The following is a 16,454-nucleotide window of genomic DNA, read 5'->3' as shown; positions in this document are numbered from 1 at the left end:
CTAACAATGAATTTTCCGAAGACTTAATTTCTCACATTCAGGGAACGTTTCATGGAAGTACTTGTCAGACGTTTCATCTATCCTATCTTATCCGACAGTTACTATGGTAACAGTGCCTCTTAGCCAATCAGAATCTAGGAGAGATGTTAGATCTGGCAACTTGTCGGACAAAAATGTTGATGAAACACTCCCAAGATATAGTTCCCTAATTTTTAGCTATTACACTGTAAAAAGATGACGTGCTAATTTGCACTTACAAGTGCTTGTATAGTGACTTTACTACGAGTGCTGATTTTCTAGTTTAAATTTGAACTGATGATGTTTTATAATGTTTTGTCCTAGCTGGGATGCACTGCTTACTCACGGCTCTGGGGTATACATAGGCCTTGCATGATGCCGCATATACTGGGTGCTGTGATGAACACGAAAGGCTAGTCCAGCAAAGTAGTCTCTGGCTGTCAGATGACCACCACCAGGACGGAGAGTAAATCCCGTTCTTTCTTTATGAACAGAGAGAGTGAGAGGGAAGATTATAAAACCCTTTTTCAAGAAAAACAGTATACCCCGACTTGAAGTCAATTTATTCACAATGGGGTGGGTGTCGGACATATTAATATTGTTTAAATAACTCAAAGTTGATGACTTTGTAAGGTTTTGAATTTGTGACGTCATATGCTTACTGCAGACCTTAAACCCAGTCACACCCGACCAGACTCATTCTTAAAGAATATCTTTGGTGTGGGACTTGATCACCATCACTTATTTGCTCCTAACGTCTTATATTTAATCTTATTTTTATCCAAGCTATTTAATATTTTAAAACAATTGTTAAAACCTTTTCAACAACTATTTCCAAAAATAAGTTTAAACAATAAACGCTAACTGTTAGAGCGAGTCTTAAACATAAACTACTTTTTTTTACAGAGTTTAGTTGGCAATTTACTGTTGCACTTGTTTTTATCTTGGACACTGTTGGAAAGTGTCTCCAGGTAAACTTTTGTTCCGCCGCAGCTGCCTAGGTGAGTACCTCGGCTCCTAACAGGTGCCAAGGAACGGTTTGAAAGAGGGAAGTGAGGGGGGGGGGGCTGACCATGCAAAAAAATCACAATCAGATGGGATCTGTTTACGGTTTTGTACACGTTATTTGGAAAAAGTGAGACGGTTGACGCCCCCCTCCCCCAGCCCCCCCCCCCCCCCGTTTCCGCGGCCCATACCTACCAACCCGGGAATCGATCCCTCCACATCACTCACCTTTCAGGTAGTTCGATACATCTTCTAACTGGGGGACGCTGTCCGGTTGGTATATGGAGTTCTCGATGAGATGAGAAAAATTACTGATGAATTCCTTGCAAGCACAATCCTGATACAGTTCACATAGCTTGGTGAAGACTTCAGTCCATGTCCCCGTCTCGGACGTAGTGTATGAAACTCTCGGTATACGATCACCACTAACACAGAAAACAAATAAAAGTATACAATATTTTAAAAATTGATCATTAGACCTGGTCGAGCTAGCCGTTGCTATTTTTTTTCTTCGAATTCATGGAACGTGCATAAGCCCTCTTGACTATATTTTCTTGGAGGCCCTGGATGGAAAATTGAAGATAATTATGTGAAGTAACTGTGCGAAACCTTTTACATACATGATAGACTCAGAGGTACTTAGATACAGAATTTAAACAGCAAAGAAAAAAATATATATTAGGCAAACATTTTTTTTTTGGCCTAGCCAGACGATAAATTCTATGTATTTACGTTTGACAAGTCCTTGCATACACGACTTTGCCTTTTCATATTTCAAATTATTTGCATAAAATACATTACTAGTATATATCAACGATAAACGTCTCAGGCGGCACCAAGGTAAATTGACAGGAACTGGGATGGCAAGGTGAGGCAATTGACTCCAGTGAACATTTTAGGAGCATGCCTACATCATGTAGTGTTTAGATACACCTACTTCTTTCTCCCTCGTTCTCTTCCCCTTTCCATCTCCCGGGTCCATCTCTCTCTCCTCCCTTCCCACTTTCTCCTCATTTTATTACAATTTGATCAAATTCGAAGAAATAAGGGGTCACGCCCAGCCCTGGTCACGCCCCCCCCCCCCTTTGCCTGGTCTTACCCCTTGACTGAGATTTCTTACTTACTGGCGGTACTCATAGGCCATGTCAGCAATCTCGTTTCTTCGTCGTCTATACACTGGATCGGAAAACCCCTTTAAGGTAGAAAGAAGTTATGATATAGATGATTAATATGACATGAAATAAGTTGTGTTGAAAAAAAAATGCTATATACTATAAAGATGAAGCCCTTAATTTATTCTGTCGAAAGAATAATAATTTAGGGGACGGGGACCTTCTTCAAACGTGAAAATTTGTAAGGGCCGGAATTGCTACATCCCTTGACCCACAGACTGCAGCGCATGAAAATAAAACCATTCCATCATTAACTCAAATGTTGAAAAATATGAATGCATGTAATTATAGTTAAATAAAAATCGTCGTGTTCAAGATTCTTTATACACTTATGAAAATAATGACCATTTCTTGAAACAAGAATTAAACATACTATGCATTAAAGCTTGAAAGTACTATTTAATATACAGTGCGTCCCAGAATAAACGAAACCGATATTTAGCGATCATTTATCATAACTTAATCATAAATAGAATAGACAAATGACCTACCAATTTAAAGCTTAGAATCTCCTCTTTCATCTGATATTACTAAGGTTATTTCTTATTCACGCATGAGTGAGCAAAAACAATTTGAAGAAAGGATACCAAAAACTCATTTGGCGGGGGTATCTGGGTTTCAAAAAGAAAACCACATTTTTGAAAAGTTCAATATCTGCTCTTTAATTTGGTACCTCAATTACAGAAAATGGTCAAGAAATAAAAACGTTCTGGTCATTTGAAATAAGGCTTGTATTTCCATAATTTCATGAGATAAACGTGTTTTCACCGGTTTCCCACAGAAGCTTTCGCATGGTGAACAAAAGATTTAATGCATGGCTGATCGTCAACAAAACGGAGTGTTGAGTGAGTTTGAAAGCCAGCCTGGAGAACCTCTTCATTTTATGAAATTATTGAAATTCAAGCCTTATTTCAAATGACCAGAACTTTGTTATTTCTTGACCATTTTCTGTAATTTAGGTATCAAATTAAAGAGGAGATATTGAACTTTTCAAAAATGTGGTTTTCTTTTTGAAACCCAGATACCCCCCGCCAAATGAGTTTTTGATATCCTTTCTTCAAATTGTATTTGCTCACTCATGCGTGAATGAAAAATAATCTAAGTAATATCAGATGAAAAAGGAGATTCTAAGCTTAAATTGGTAGGTCATTTGTCTATTTTCCTTATGATTAAATTATGATAAATGATCGCTAAATCTCGGTTTCGTTTTTTCTGGGACGCACTGTACATTTGCAGTCGTACGATTTTACTCAGTAGTTTTACGGTTGTATTATTTTTCTACTTACTGGGTGATCTGACTGGAGATCTACTTCTGCATTCAAATTGTGATTTGTAATTTCATCTAATTCTGTCATCCTCCTAGGAAACCAAGGAACTTAAAGAGAGAGAGAAAAAAAAACACATATCTTTGTTTTTACAAACTGAAGCAGTAGTACGTTAAACTATAGAAATCTAGTTTTCTAGTATAGTGTTCTAGTATTCTTATTATTGAAATTTACATTATACATATTGTTCTATTTTTATTGTCATTATAGTTAGCATCATTAAATCATAACCATTACCATCATCATCATTCTGTCACAACAATTACCACCACGACCACCACCATCATCATCACCACCATCATCACCATCATCACCACCACCATCAACATCATCACCACCATCATCATCACTGCATCATCATCATCATCATCATCATCATCACCACCACCACCACCACCAGCATCATCATCACCATCATCATCATTATCATCATCACCATTATCATCATCAGTAATACCATCACCGTCATCACGATTTTTACAATTTCTCTAAAGTTCAAATATATTCTTTTGATAATACCTGTTGCTTTGTTGTCTTTACACCTTGGATTCACCTCTAGGGCCTGGTCCCGATAGCCCAAGTCTGTCATCTCACCAATGTTTGAGGATTGGCCATTCGTCACCGAGAGCTCACCAAGATCTCCAGAGTTCTCATCTGCCCACACCACCTAATAAGGTCAGCATCAGTAGAAATTTGCATACATTTTAAAACGGGTAAAAATGCAGTCTTGTTGAGAATCGTGATCGGCATGGCCATACGTAGCGGGTAGTGGGGGGGGGGGAGGTGTCCCCCCATAAATATGGAAAACTTTTTATCTTTTTTTACTGAAAATTTTTAACAAATTTCACCCAAAGTGTGCATGAAATCCTTCAATTACACTTTAAAGTGAAAAAAAAACAGCCCATGCTGAGCTCGCTCGCTTTACTCCATCCCTCGCCTTCGAGGTTTTTTTTCGATTTTTTTTCACGTGTTTTGCTCCCCCATGAAAAAAAAAGGCGTATGGCCAGTGGGACCAGGAAAGCGGTAATTTACAGGGGGCGCATATTTCGGAGTCACTTCAGAAGGGTGGTGCGCAAAGAGGCAAAGGTTGAAGGGGGGGCACAAATTATTTAATTTATATGAAAGAAGAACAATTCTCAAATTCCTATTTTAGGGATAGCTAAAGTTAGAATAATCACTGCAATGACGCTAGGAGTTGAAATAGGGGCATAATTATTTCCATAATGTCGGAAGGATTGCGATATCGGCGCCCCCCCCCCCCCCCGCAGCACTGCATGCCACACAACACATCCATAATTCAAAACTAAGTTAAGCCACTTTGAACTTTTGTCCGATTTGATAAATAAAAACACGTCTCGGTCTACTTACTAACAAAATCTGCACACTTTCATAAAAAGATAGGGGCCTACCTGATAGTAATTCATTGAGACAATAAGTTCGTGGCGATTTTATTTTTGTTTGATCGCTGGGTGGGGGGGGGCACTTTATTATAGTTTGGTGTACAGAATTCAAAAAATCGAGAGGGGGGTTAACACCAATACCCTTACCCCCCGAAATCACCGTCCATGATGGTTTTTTTTCTAACTATCGATTTTACTTTGACGGCGGAAAACTGTTATAAAATAATGAGCAAACTATTTCTATTGATATCGATTGGTTGTTTCCGAATCATGTGAATTGTGCATGTACACGGACACTTCGAGTATTATGTAGAAAAATGCATGGCAATTAAGTTAGAGAAATTTTTGAAAACACTGTAATTCCAATTCTTGGTTAAGTAGATAAAATGGGCATTTTAATGACATTGCATTACACCCCCCCCCCAATTTCTTCCTGTAATTCTGCCTCTACCAGTAATTTCTACCTGTTTGAGTTTCTAATTTTTGTTGAGGAATCCAGATCACCATAAACAATTTTCATTTTTTTATTTTATTATAATTATGTTGAGATATAATTATGTTATGCAGCTTTGAGGCTGGCAATCTTGACATTTCCTTTAAGATTTTATGGCTGCCAAATTTTATAACAATGTCACCTGGTATTTTCAGTTGGTATGTCTTAAGATGATGTTTATCTAATCTTGTAGTGTCAGTTGACCAAGCATATTGTGCATATTGGCAATTGTTGTAGTGGAAATTCCCTATTCTCTAATATCTTTCCTGATCTCAATATATCACTTTGTGAGACAGTTCGAGTCTTATCCTATCTTATTTGACTTTATCACGCTTATATTATCTCGAGACCTTATCCTAGCTTACCTTATTCCTTACTTCATTTTGTCTATCTTATCTTACAAAGTTGTATCTTATCTCATCGTATCGTATCTAATCGTATATTGTCTACTCTATTCTTATCTTATCTTAACTTATCATATCTAATCTTTTCTTAATAGATTGTGTTATTTTAGATTATTTTATCTTATCATATTTGATATCATATTTTCTTATCTGACCTTACATGATTTATATTACTTTATATTACTTTGTATTATGTTTTAAATAGAAATGGAATAAAGAATTGAATTGATCTATACCATATTATCTTACTAATCTTATCTTAGGTTATGTTATGTTATCTCATCTATTAACTTATCCTATTTTGTTTCATAATTATCCTTGTGTCCTATGTCTTTTCCCCCATTTCTTATCTGATATACTCTTATATATAATTATGTCACCTCAACTTTTATACCAATCTTATCCTGGGTTGTGTTATCTTATCTTATCTGTTTACTTATCCTATCTTGTTTCATAATTATCAGTGTCTTATGTACTTTTTTCCGTTCTTATCTACATATTCTTATACTTTAACCTTACCAAATCTCATATATTACCTCACCTTTTATGCCAATCTTATCTTGGGTTGTGTTATGTTATCTTATCTCATACGTTATGATATCTTGTTTCATAATATAGCCTAGTGTCTTATGTAATTTTCCCCTTTATTATCTTACATGATTATAATTTAGCTTAACTGTGTCACCTCATCTATTATCTTATCTTACTTTAATATCCCATCTTATCCTGATAAGCTCTTTTAACGAAGAATAGTAAATTTTCACTTACCTTGGTATAGTGCTGTCACTCAATTAGAGTGAAAGTATGAATATTACATATAAATTTTACTCTAAAAAGGGTTGTGTTATGTTATCTTAGCTCATTTAATCTTTTTTTTAAATCTTATCTTATCATATCTTATTTGTATTATCTTATCATTATGTTATCACTATCTTATTTTATCCTATACATCTACATATTGATACCAATGTTTGACTCATGTAAATTTATTTTACCCTATGCCATCTTACCTTCTCCGAGCATACTGTGTTGCCTTTAGTCCTGCACGCATCCATTTCTTGATTCTAATTGAAGTTAGATGTTGAAAATATGTATTCTCCTTTCGGGCCCTTTGAACACATTAATTGTAATTGATAAGTTGCTTTTCTCCTGTGTCTGACATTCACATATTTCCAAAGGTGGATCAATATTGCAAACACGGTCTTGCAATAGAAAGAGTTGTGATCTATTTTATGTCTGGGGATGCTAGGGGGAACTGAGTTGGCTGCTTAAATTCTTGGGGAGATTGTATGGTACTTTCCTGATCAAACATGCGTGCAGTAATTCTTTTTGGACATCGTAGTGAACCAGTGAAGTGAAACTTCTTGAAAAGCTATTTTGAAACCTCATTGAAATTATAATTCTTCAACATAAAGCCTTAGCACTCCTTTCATTGTCCTGTGGGTAATGTGATCACTATTCACAAGTCAGAATCAAACCAGAAGAGCTGTTTTTCCTATTCATACCGACTGTGGCATGCAAAAAAAAAAAATGCACAAATGGTTGGCCTAGTGACCTATTTTGTCAAATTTGACTTCCAATATTTCTTTTTCCGACTTGGGCATGTGATCTAGCTATAATTATTGATGGACCCATGATTTACATTTCTTTTGTCGCAAGTTGAGTTAAAGCCAACAACAGTTCTGTGATCGCGGTTTGAGCCACTGATGTTTGGATGGTCTGCCCGGGGGGGCCACTTCCATTCACGAGTGGATACCATGCGCGACCATGGGGTCTCGAAAAGCACCCTAAACACGTAATTTTCATATTCTTAAAATGCACCCCTTAACAAGTATTGGTGTGTGAAACCCATCCCTTAACAAGTATTGGAAACAAAACTCTTGGCAAATATTCCCTGAAATGAACCCCTAAACAAGTACAGGAATGTTTTATTGTTTATACGGGTCCTTTGGTCGTCGGCTTTATCCTATTTAGTTTAGTACGACCCAACCGTCTACACCTCGCGCAAATCGGACTCTAAACACGAAGTGTTGAGGCAAAAAGGACATCCTTTATAAAACATTTTAATTTTGTTTTATCATCCCCGCAAATTCGACCCTAAACACGTAATTTTCCTGGCGAAATAGATACCCTTTTTTCATTATTTTTGTGTTTTTGACACCCTTATCACGTTACGTACGTAACGTGCCCTAACGTGAAAAAGACATCCTTTTTACGTGTTTTTTTGGTCGCGCATGGTATCCACTCGTCAATGTAAGTGGCCCCCCCGGGATGGGCTGGGCCGGGGGGGGGGGTGATTAGGAGGCCACGACCCCCAGAAGTCTCAAGACCAAGAAAAAAAAGAGAGACATAAAAAAGAGAAGGAGAAAAAAAGTTGAATTATGTTCGCTCTCTCAGAGTAGATCCTTTTAACCCATGTCCCATATCAAGCCCCTCAGGTCTTTTTTGCCTCATTATGCCACTGCATGGTTTGAGCATTCCATAAGAAAAATTAACGGATTTATTTTAATCATGTTATCGGTACACTGGTATTATTCGTTGTGAGAACAAATGCACATGTACCATTTTCCCTGGCGCCATCGACACCTTTATAGCGAGCAGCTGGCATACATCAACTAAAAAAAAGGGATGGCACCATTCATGGTATTTCAATAGGGGTCGGGAGCAGTGCGGTAATGAGCCAACGTGTTTTTTTTTTGGGGGGGGCACACTATGACATATGGGGTTAACTTTATAGGAGAAGTCGAACTCGAAGAAAAAAATGACATTATTTGAAAAAGAAAATTTGATTTTGTGATAGCTTTTCAATTTCAATTTATTTACCATCTTTAAAAATAAGTGTACATAAAAATCTGACATGAAATACAAATACATGTTGTTTAAAAATGGAGGGATGCCCTTAATAAATACAATGCTTGTAAGCAGGGTCCCAACATACACTAAATATTTTAGGTTAACATTATGAATTATAACATTATAATACAAATTATTATCTTTTAAAATCATAATCACCCTTTTCCTCTTTTATATCACCTTTCTTCCTGTCGGATTTTTACTGAATTATGGAACTTTTTTCATCTTTACTCTTCTGATTGATTTTTAGTAATATGTTGTATTTTATTTTATTTCATTAACTTATAATTTTATTTTATGTTATTTAATTCAATTTTATTCATTTATTAATTTACCTATTTATTTAATCATTTACTTATTCATTCATTCATTCACTCATTTCATTTATTCATTTCATTTATTCACCTATCTATCTATCTATCTATCTCTCTATCTCTCTATCTACCTATCTATCTATCTATCTATACTTTCTATTTATTAATTAATTTATTCATTTATTTACTTGGGGGTGGGTCAATGTCCCCAAGCCTCCCACATTCCATATAACGCCAGTGACTGAAAGCAAATGTGCCATTCTAGGGAACACCAACACAAAAATGACCCTACAATGGAATTCAGACAAAAGCAATGACGGCGACAGGCAGGGGCGTAGATAGCGGGGGGGGGGATGCATCCCCCCCATAATTTTAGGTGGGGGATGGTGTGTACAATCATCCCCCCCCCCAGGTTTCTGTGGGGGAAGAAGCAAAACTATACAGTAATAAAGCAATGAATGCTAGTTAAAATCAATCAATAATAATAGCAGTAATAATCATAACGTACAGCAATGACAAACATGATCAAAATTGGACTTTTATTCAGAGTCAATCATCGTATATGTATTTACAACTTGCAAGTTTTAAGTAATAACAACTGTCTTGCGTCGTCATATACATTTAAGGATCGTTATTCAGAGTTTCACCAAGTACATTTCCTTATAATAATTATGTATTTGCAAAGGAGATAAGTTCAAAATATTTCATTACAGATTTAAGAAAGTGTCGCTTAATCACTCCCTTTCAGAGCAATTGCTTTCATAACACATGAACACTGTTCAAACGAATTGATAAGAAATTACCTATACACATACACTGACCCTTTTCCCTGCTGGCCATGTCCTCAACCCCTACTTTGCAAAGGAAAGGTGAAAATTTTCAGTCTCTAAGGAGCGAATTAGTAAATGAATGATTTTGGAATGAAAGTGCAAATTTTGGATGGCCTCAGTGATATCCGAGGTTTTTTTCACTCAATATTCACTCTTTCATATATTCACTCCTTAAAGAGTGAACTATTTCACTAATTTTTTCAGAGTACTTTGCACTTTTCAAAGAAGGTAGAATCATCCAATATATAGACATGCCTTAATTCACGAAGGCAGATTGAATCAATCCAAAGATAAGATTAATTTATGGTCTAAGATCACAGAACAAGCCTAACTCGACCCTCAGCGTGTTCATTGTCGGACCTTTGACAAAAAACATAATCATCTCGCGCATTTACGCGATAAAAATTATCTATACAGTTTACTTCCGACAACCCGGTGAGGTTTATTTCATTTCCATACTTAATTCAATCAAGCCTTTGTAATCATGGTAATTTTAAACAGAGTGTGCTTATCATTTTAGTGTCCGCATATCTGCACGTGGATAAGAAATATAATGTTGAGCTTTTTTTATTTTACCCCTATTACTATAATTGTAATTGATATTTTTTTAGTTATTTGGCTGTTTATTTGTTTATTCCTTTAGTTGTTTAGTTGTTGATTCATTCGTTTGATCATTAACAATATCGCTACTTTTAAAAGAGTATACTACTATCATTGACTATACTAGTAAAATAAGGAATACTAGTTATTCTAGATCATGTTTAGCAGGACTGTCATGACCAAGATGATAACTAGACATCCGACAAATGACATTTCTCTTATGATCATCTTTACTCATTGTCATTAATCAAACAAAAGATTACTGCCATGAAAAATGTGCAAGGAAGTTTATTACTGGATGCCCTGTTTATTGCTGAAAGCAAAGTGATAATCCATGAGGCAGATCGTGTTATTTTGTTATCTTTAACTCGTCTGCTTTGGCCCATGATATTTTGTTTTTATCGAGTACGTTATCTCCTTCATTCTTTATATTTATATATTAATTATATATATATATATATTTATATATATATATAATATATAATTTGTATATATAATTTATACATTTATACATAAACATATATATATATATATATTCTATATATATATATATTTATACATACATATATATATATATATATATATATATATATATATATATATATATATATATATATATATATATATATATGACCCAGCTAGTAGGGATCATCCCCCCCCCCCCCCAGGTCTAAGGACCTGTCTACGCCACTGGCGACAGGGCTGAAGTCACGGTATTTGGTAACTGGTAAGGATTGGACAACGTGAAATGAATAATTGATTACTGGGATCAAAGATATTCAAAAATTATCGTCATGCTCAAGTAAAATGAATTAACATCAATGTCACACTCTTCGAGCAATTGGCTGGGATTTGTCGGGCTGGATTGGGGTTGAGTTTGCCGACTTGGAAACTAAAGCATGAAGAATTGAGTAGAACAGTGTACTAAATTGTGACGGATTCGTCCCTTGGCCGACTCGGTGGCTTCTTGGTTGGTTGCTCGGGGAGTGAAAAAGTAAATTCGTAAACATGTGAACTTTGATGCACACAGCCAGATCTGTTTTGGTTAGTCAAACGCTAATGTTAAGTATATAGAATGAGTGTTTCCGTATTGGGAATGAGCTTTTTTTTTCTAGTTGCTGTCTTTGAAAAGGAAGAAGAGTAAGAAAAGAAAAATAATTTTAGTATCATGGTGGGAATGATACCGCTAACAACACTCGTTTGAATTTCCATCAACACCGAAAGATTATATCTTTAATGCTGTATATAATTATTTAACAGATCGTATGCGTGGTTTTCTCTCTCTTTCTCTCTCTCTTTCAATTTACTTCTTTCTTCTTTTCCTTTCCACCATGAAAAGTATGAATTTTTTATTGGAATGCTTACCTACAATGTGCTCACTATTTTTTTTTTTTTTCTCATCATGCTCACTGTGATGGTACTGTATAATATAATTGTTAAGTTCATTCAGTCAAGATTATTACAAGATTTAATTGCAAATGATATTGATCTTTGTATACATGTATAGGGCATAGGCTGAAAGCCACAGCTGATTTAGCTGCCATCTACAGAGGAAAATCTACACGTATGCTTATCGTTGTAGTTATATGTGCTTAAATTTTCCGTTCAAATTCATGTTCTGTTTATTCGTTCTATGTGGCCTTCTGCAGCTGTTGCCTGAAGTTTCTTTGGTGCTCCTTATTTGTTTAACCTCAATTGATTATGTAGTCTTGCTTCACCTGGAAATATTCAATTTTCAGTCTTGTTTTACTTGGCATGAGTAGTTTTCCATTTAGTGATGTCAGTGACTTTGATTTGAACCTTCTTTTTCAATTACAGCAAAATGCTGGCAGTTTTTCGATTTCTGACGAACAATATGAACAAAATATTTCTGACACTATGAACAACAACGTAGAGGAATTTGAATATACTTTTGATGTCAATGACAAATCCTTTGTTAAATCTCAATACTACACCCAGAACCAATTTGTCAACAATTTAAAGTCAGCTGGAAAGAATGACTTGAACCTTTTGCATCTTAACATCCGCAGTGCAAATAAAAATTTCGAACAACTGAGCTTATTATTAGATAATACTAAAGTAGATTCTTTTGTTATTGGCCTGACCGAAACCTGGTTTACGGATGCTCCTCACACTATACATTCCTTGTCTCAGCATAACCTTATATTTAATAATAGAGTAAATAGGCGAGGTGGTGGAGTAGCACTGTACGTTCCAATACACCTGCATTACATTGTACTTCATGACTTAAATCTGATGAATGAAACGATGGAGACGGTTTTTATCGAAATAACATTATCCAAAAGAAAAAACGTAGTTATAGGTACAGTTTATCGTCCACCTTCTTCCGATCATAATACGTTTCTAAATGAATTACAACAACTGCTTTCTAATCCTTTGCTTCAAAATAAACATTGCTTTTTGATGGGCGATTTTAATGTTGACCTCTTAAAATGCAGAGAGGATAATTTCTCTCAAGATTTTCTAAACACTTTATTATCATTTTCATTTATTCCGTTGATTACCAGACCCACTAGATTTTCTTCTCATTCAGGAACTTTAATTGACAATATTTTTTCAAACGTTGAGAGAGAAATTGATTCTGGTGTCATTCTGTCTGACATCTCTGACCATTTTCTTATTTTCGCTAGGATACCATCTCTCTTTGATAACAACTCGTACTCTTCTCATGTAAAAATGGTTAGGAAAATTACCCCTGAAAAGATTGCCAAACTCAAGGATAAGCTAAGTTCACTCAAATGGAACGAAGTATTAGTTACAAACGATGTTAACGAATCATATGATAATTTCATGACTATCCTTCTCGATTCTTTTAATGAATGTATCCCTCTTGTAAAATATAAACCAAACAACAAACGGACACCACGAAACCCCTGGGTTAGTAAATCACTTTTAAGATCTATCAATAGAAAAAATAACCTTTATTACAAGTATCGTGCAAACCCGTCAGATGCTGCTCGTGAAAAATACGTCAAATATAAAAACACCTTGACAACTCTTTTGAGATCTGAAAAAAAGAAATTTTATTGTTCTAAATTTGCAGCGAGTTCAAATAATATAAAAGATACATGGAAAGTAATCAATGATGTCTTAAATAAGAAAAAAGATCGCAATACTATAAGACATGTGAAGATCAACAATTCAGTTATTAATGATAATTTTGATATAGCTATGAACTTTAATAATTATTTCTCAGGCATTGGTCCAAATCTTGCCAACGAAATACCACACACAGATAAAACCTTTGAATGCTTTCTAAAGAACCAAAACCCACATTCACTATTTTTTATTCCAACCGATGCTAATGAAATCATAAAGATAGTAAAAGAACTTAAAAGTAAAAAAAGTCCAGGCTATGATGAAATAAGTAATGACTTGTTAAAAGATATCATTAACGAAATTGTTATTCCTTTAGAACACGTCATGAATTTATCTCTTGTTAATGGTATAGTTCCCGACCGAATGAAAATTGCGAAGGTAGTTCCTATCTACAAAAAGGGAGATCCGTCCGATATAAGTAATTATAGACCTATATCTCTCTTATCTTCTATTTCCAAAGTCTTAGAAAAAATTATATACAATCGTACAATAAAATTTGTGAGGAGTTTTGGTCTTTTATCAGAATCACAATTTGGCTTTAGGCAAAAGCATTCAACAACACATGCAATCTTATATTTCATTAATCATATAGCGACTGCTGTTGACGACCACCTTCACACTCTTGGTATCTTTCTGGACCTCTCCAAGGCCTTTGACACCATTGACCATGAAATCTTATTGTCTAAACTATCACATTATGGAATTAGGGGGAAGGCCTTGGAGTGGTACAGAAGTTATCTTACTGGAAGAAAACAGTTTGTCTCCATAAACAATTCTAATTCCGATTATAATGACATGATTTGCGGAGTACCCCAGGGTTCGCTTTTGGGGCCATTATTATTCATTCTATATATCAACGATTTTCAGGATTCATCAAAGGCCTTGTCTTTCATATTATATGCAGATGACACCAGTGTTTTCTTTTCACATAAAAATCCTGATACTCTTGTAAACATAGTAAATACTGAACTCAGATGTATTCATGAATGGATCTGTTGTAACAAACTTTCTTTAAATGTTGCAAAGACCCAGTGCATGCTTTTTAGTAATTCAATCACAGCTCTACCCAGGAACGTCTTTCTTAATAATATTTTAATCGATATTGTCGATTCAACGAAATTTCTTGGTCTATATATAGATAACAAATTTTCATGGAAGCCGCACATTACGTATTTATCAAAACTTTTATCTAGAAATGTTGGCGTCATAAACAAACTAAAAACTTTTTTGCCTCCAAACGTTTTATCAAATTTGTATAATACCCTTATTCTTTCTTACTTAAATTATGGGATATTAGCTTGGGGCAGTTCCTCTAGAAATCAGTTGGATAGACTACTACTTACACAGAAAAGAATAATGTGAATCATTTGTCATAAACACAGATTAGCTCACTCAGATCAATTGTTCTTCTCCAATAAAGTTTTAAAAATACAGGATTTGTACTCTCTTCGCCTGGGCTGCTTTATGTTTCAGTTAAACCAAGGAGAGCTGCCAACTTCCTTAAGTTTACTGTTTTTAAGAAACGAGATTTTGCACAGCTACCCCACCAGATTATCGTCATCTTTCCATCTTCCGAAGCTCAGAACTTTTTACAAACAGAAGACTATTGTTTATACTGGTCCCCATTTTTGGAATTCTCTAGATGAATCTTTAAAACTGACACCAAGCTTATTTTCGTTCAAACATAAGCTTAAGACTACACTGATAAATAACTATAATGTTACACTATGATTTTCCTGCAGGAGGCTGTTCATTGTCCCATGTTTGTGCTTGAGTTGTTCTGATGTACTTGTCCCGTTTAGTGTAGTCTTGTATCGTCCCGTCTAGTTTGTATCTTTTTATACCATTTTCATTAATTAATGATACTGTAATATTATTTTGGGGAACCTGAATTACAAGCTCCGCTTTCCAAGGTTTCCCCCACAATATACAGCTAGCATTTAAGTTAAAACTGAACTTTCTAAAATTCAATTATACATTATATCTGTGTACTGGACCTTTGTGAACTATTTCAATATTTCTAATTGTTAATTTATTCTATACTCACATTTCTGTTGTAAAATAATTATCTTTGCTGTTATTGTGGAAATAAACGAAATGAAATGAAAATGAATTAACATCGACATAAAATTCTTGCTGTTGCTACAAACAAAATACAGTATATGATATGTATTGATTAATTACAAAAGTAGATTATATATCAATGATATCCTGATAAATACACAACTATAAGAAAATTGCAAACCTAAACTACATTTCCAGAAAAGTGGCGCTGATTAGTAAATGGTGCTTAGGAGGAGTCCGCCAAACTCAGGATCCGGTCAAAACATGAATATTATGGCAGTGTACGTTGGAGCCCGGGAACGGGTGCAACACATTTTCTCCTGTAATATACGCTAAAAGGCGCCAGGGTAAAATAATTGTGTGTAGGCCTATTCGCCATAGGCCTATATTATCACTATCAATATTTCATTTTTTTATTATAGAAATTAGGATTCAAAATGTAATAATAATAACAATAATTATAATGATTATTATAATATCATTTGTTAATGAAACTACTACTACGTACTTCTACTACTACTATTATGAAAAATACGAGACATTTGACTTCCTCCTGCTCGTACGCACGGGCGTCCGTCGATATAACACATGATATTTTTATGAAAATATGCACCCTTTTTCTTAAAAGTTGATGGAGAGGGGGAAAAATTAATCGTATCAAGTCGGGGTATTCAGTAATGAGTACAGGAGAAACTCTATTTCACTGATTTTCATGATTCATCCCATTTGATTAACTCATGCATCTATTCGTGTTTTGGGGCTAATCTTTCCCTTACGCATTGCTTTTTGGCAGAAGTTCTATGGAAAATGCACCTTTTTTCACACAAACTTTGAGACACTCTGTATTCATTCTCCC

General features: G+C 35.0%; 1 protein-coding gene across 1 annotated transcript in view; it reads right to left on the bottom strand.

Annotated features, from left to right (window-relative positions):
• LOC121405980 (protein henna-like) overlaps positions 1-7,104 on the bottom strand; it is a 29,130-nt gene extending 22,026 nt beyond the window's left edge. The window contains exons 1-6 of the mRNA XM_041596974.1: positions 6,828-7,104; positions 4,040-4,187; positions 3,482-3,570; positions 2,148-2,215; positions 1,252-1,448; positions 365-500 (exon numbers count right to left, since the gene is read on the bottom strand). Of these exons, the coding sequence (XP_041452908.1) occupies positions 365-500; positions 1,252-1,448; positions 2,148-2,215; positions 3,482-3,570; positions 4,040-4,187; positions 6,828-6,872 (683 nt within the window). The 5' untranslated portion in view covers positions 6,873-7,104. The remainder of the gene's footprint in view (positions 1-364; positions 501-1,251; positions 1,449-2,147; positions 2,216-3,481; positions 3,571-4,039; positions 4,188-6,827) is intronic.
• Positions 7,105-16,454: the final 9,350 nt, after the last annotated feature.

This window comes from Lytechinus variegatus, chromosome 19 (genome assembly GCF_018143015.1).
Source record: "Lytechinus variegatus isolate NC3 chromosome 19, Lvar_3.0, whole genome shotgun sequence".
NCBI lineage: Eukaryota > Metazoa > Echinodermata > Echinoidea > Temnopleuroida > Toxopneustidae > Lytechinus > Lytechinus variegatus.
This window is presented reverse-complemented; position numbering and strand designations above follow the sequence as displayed.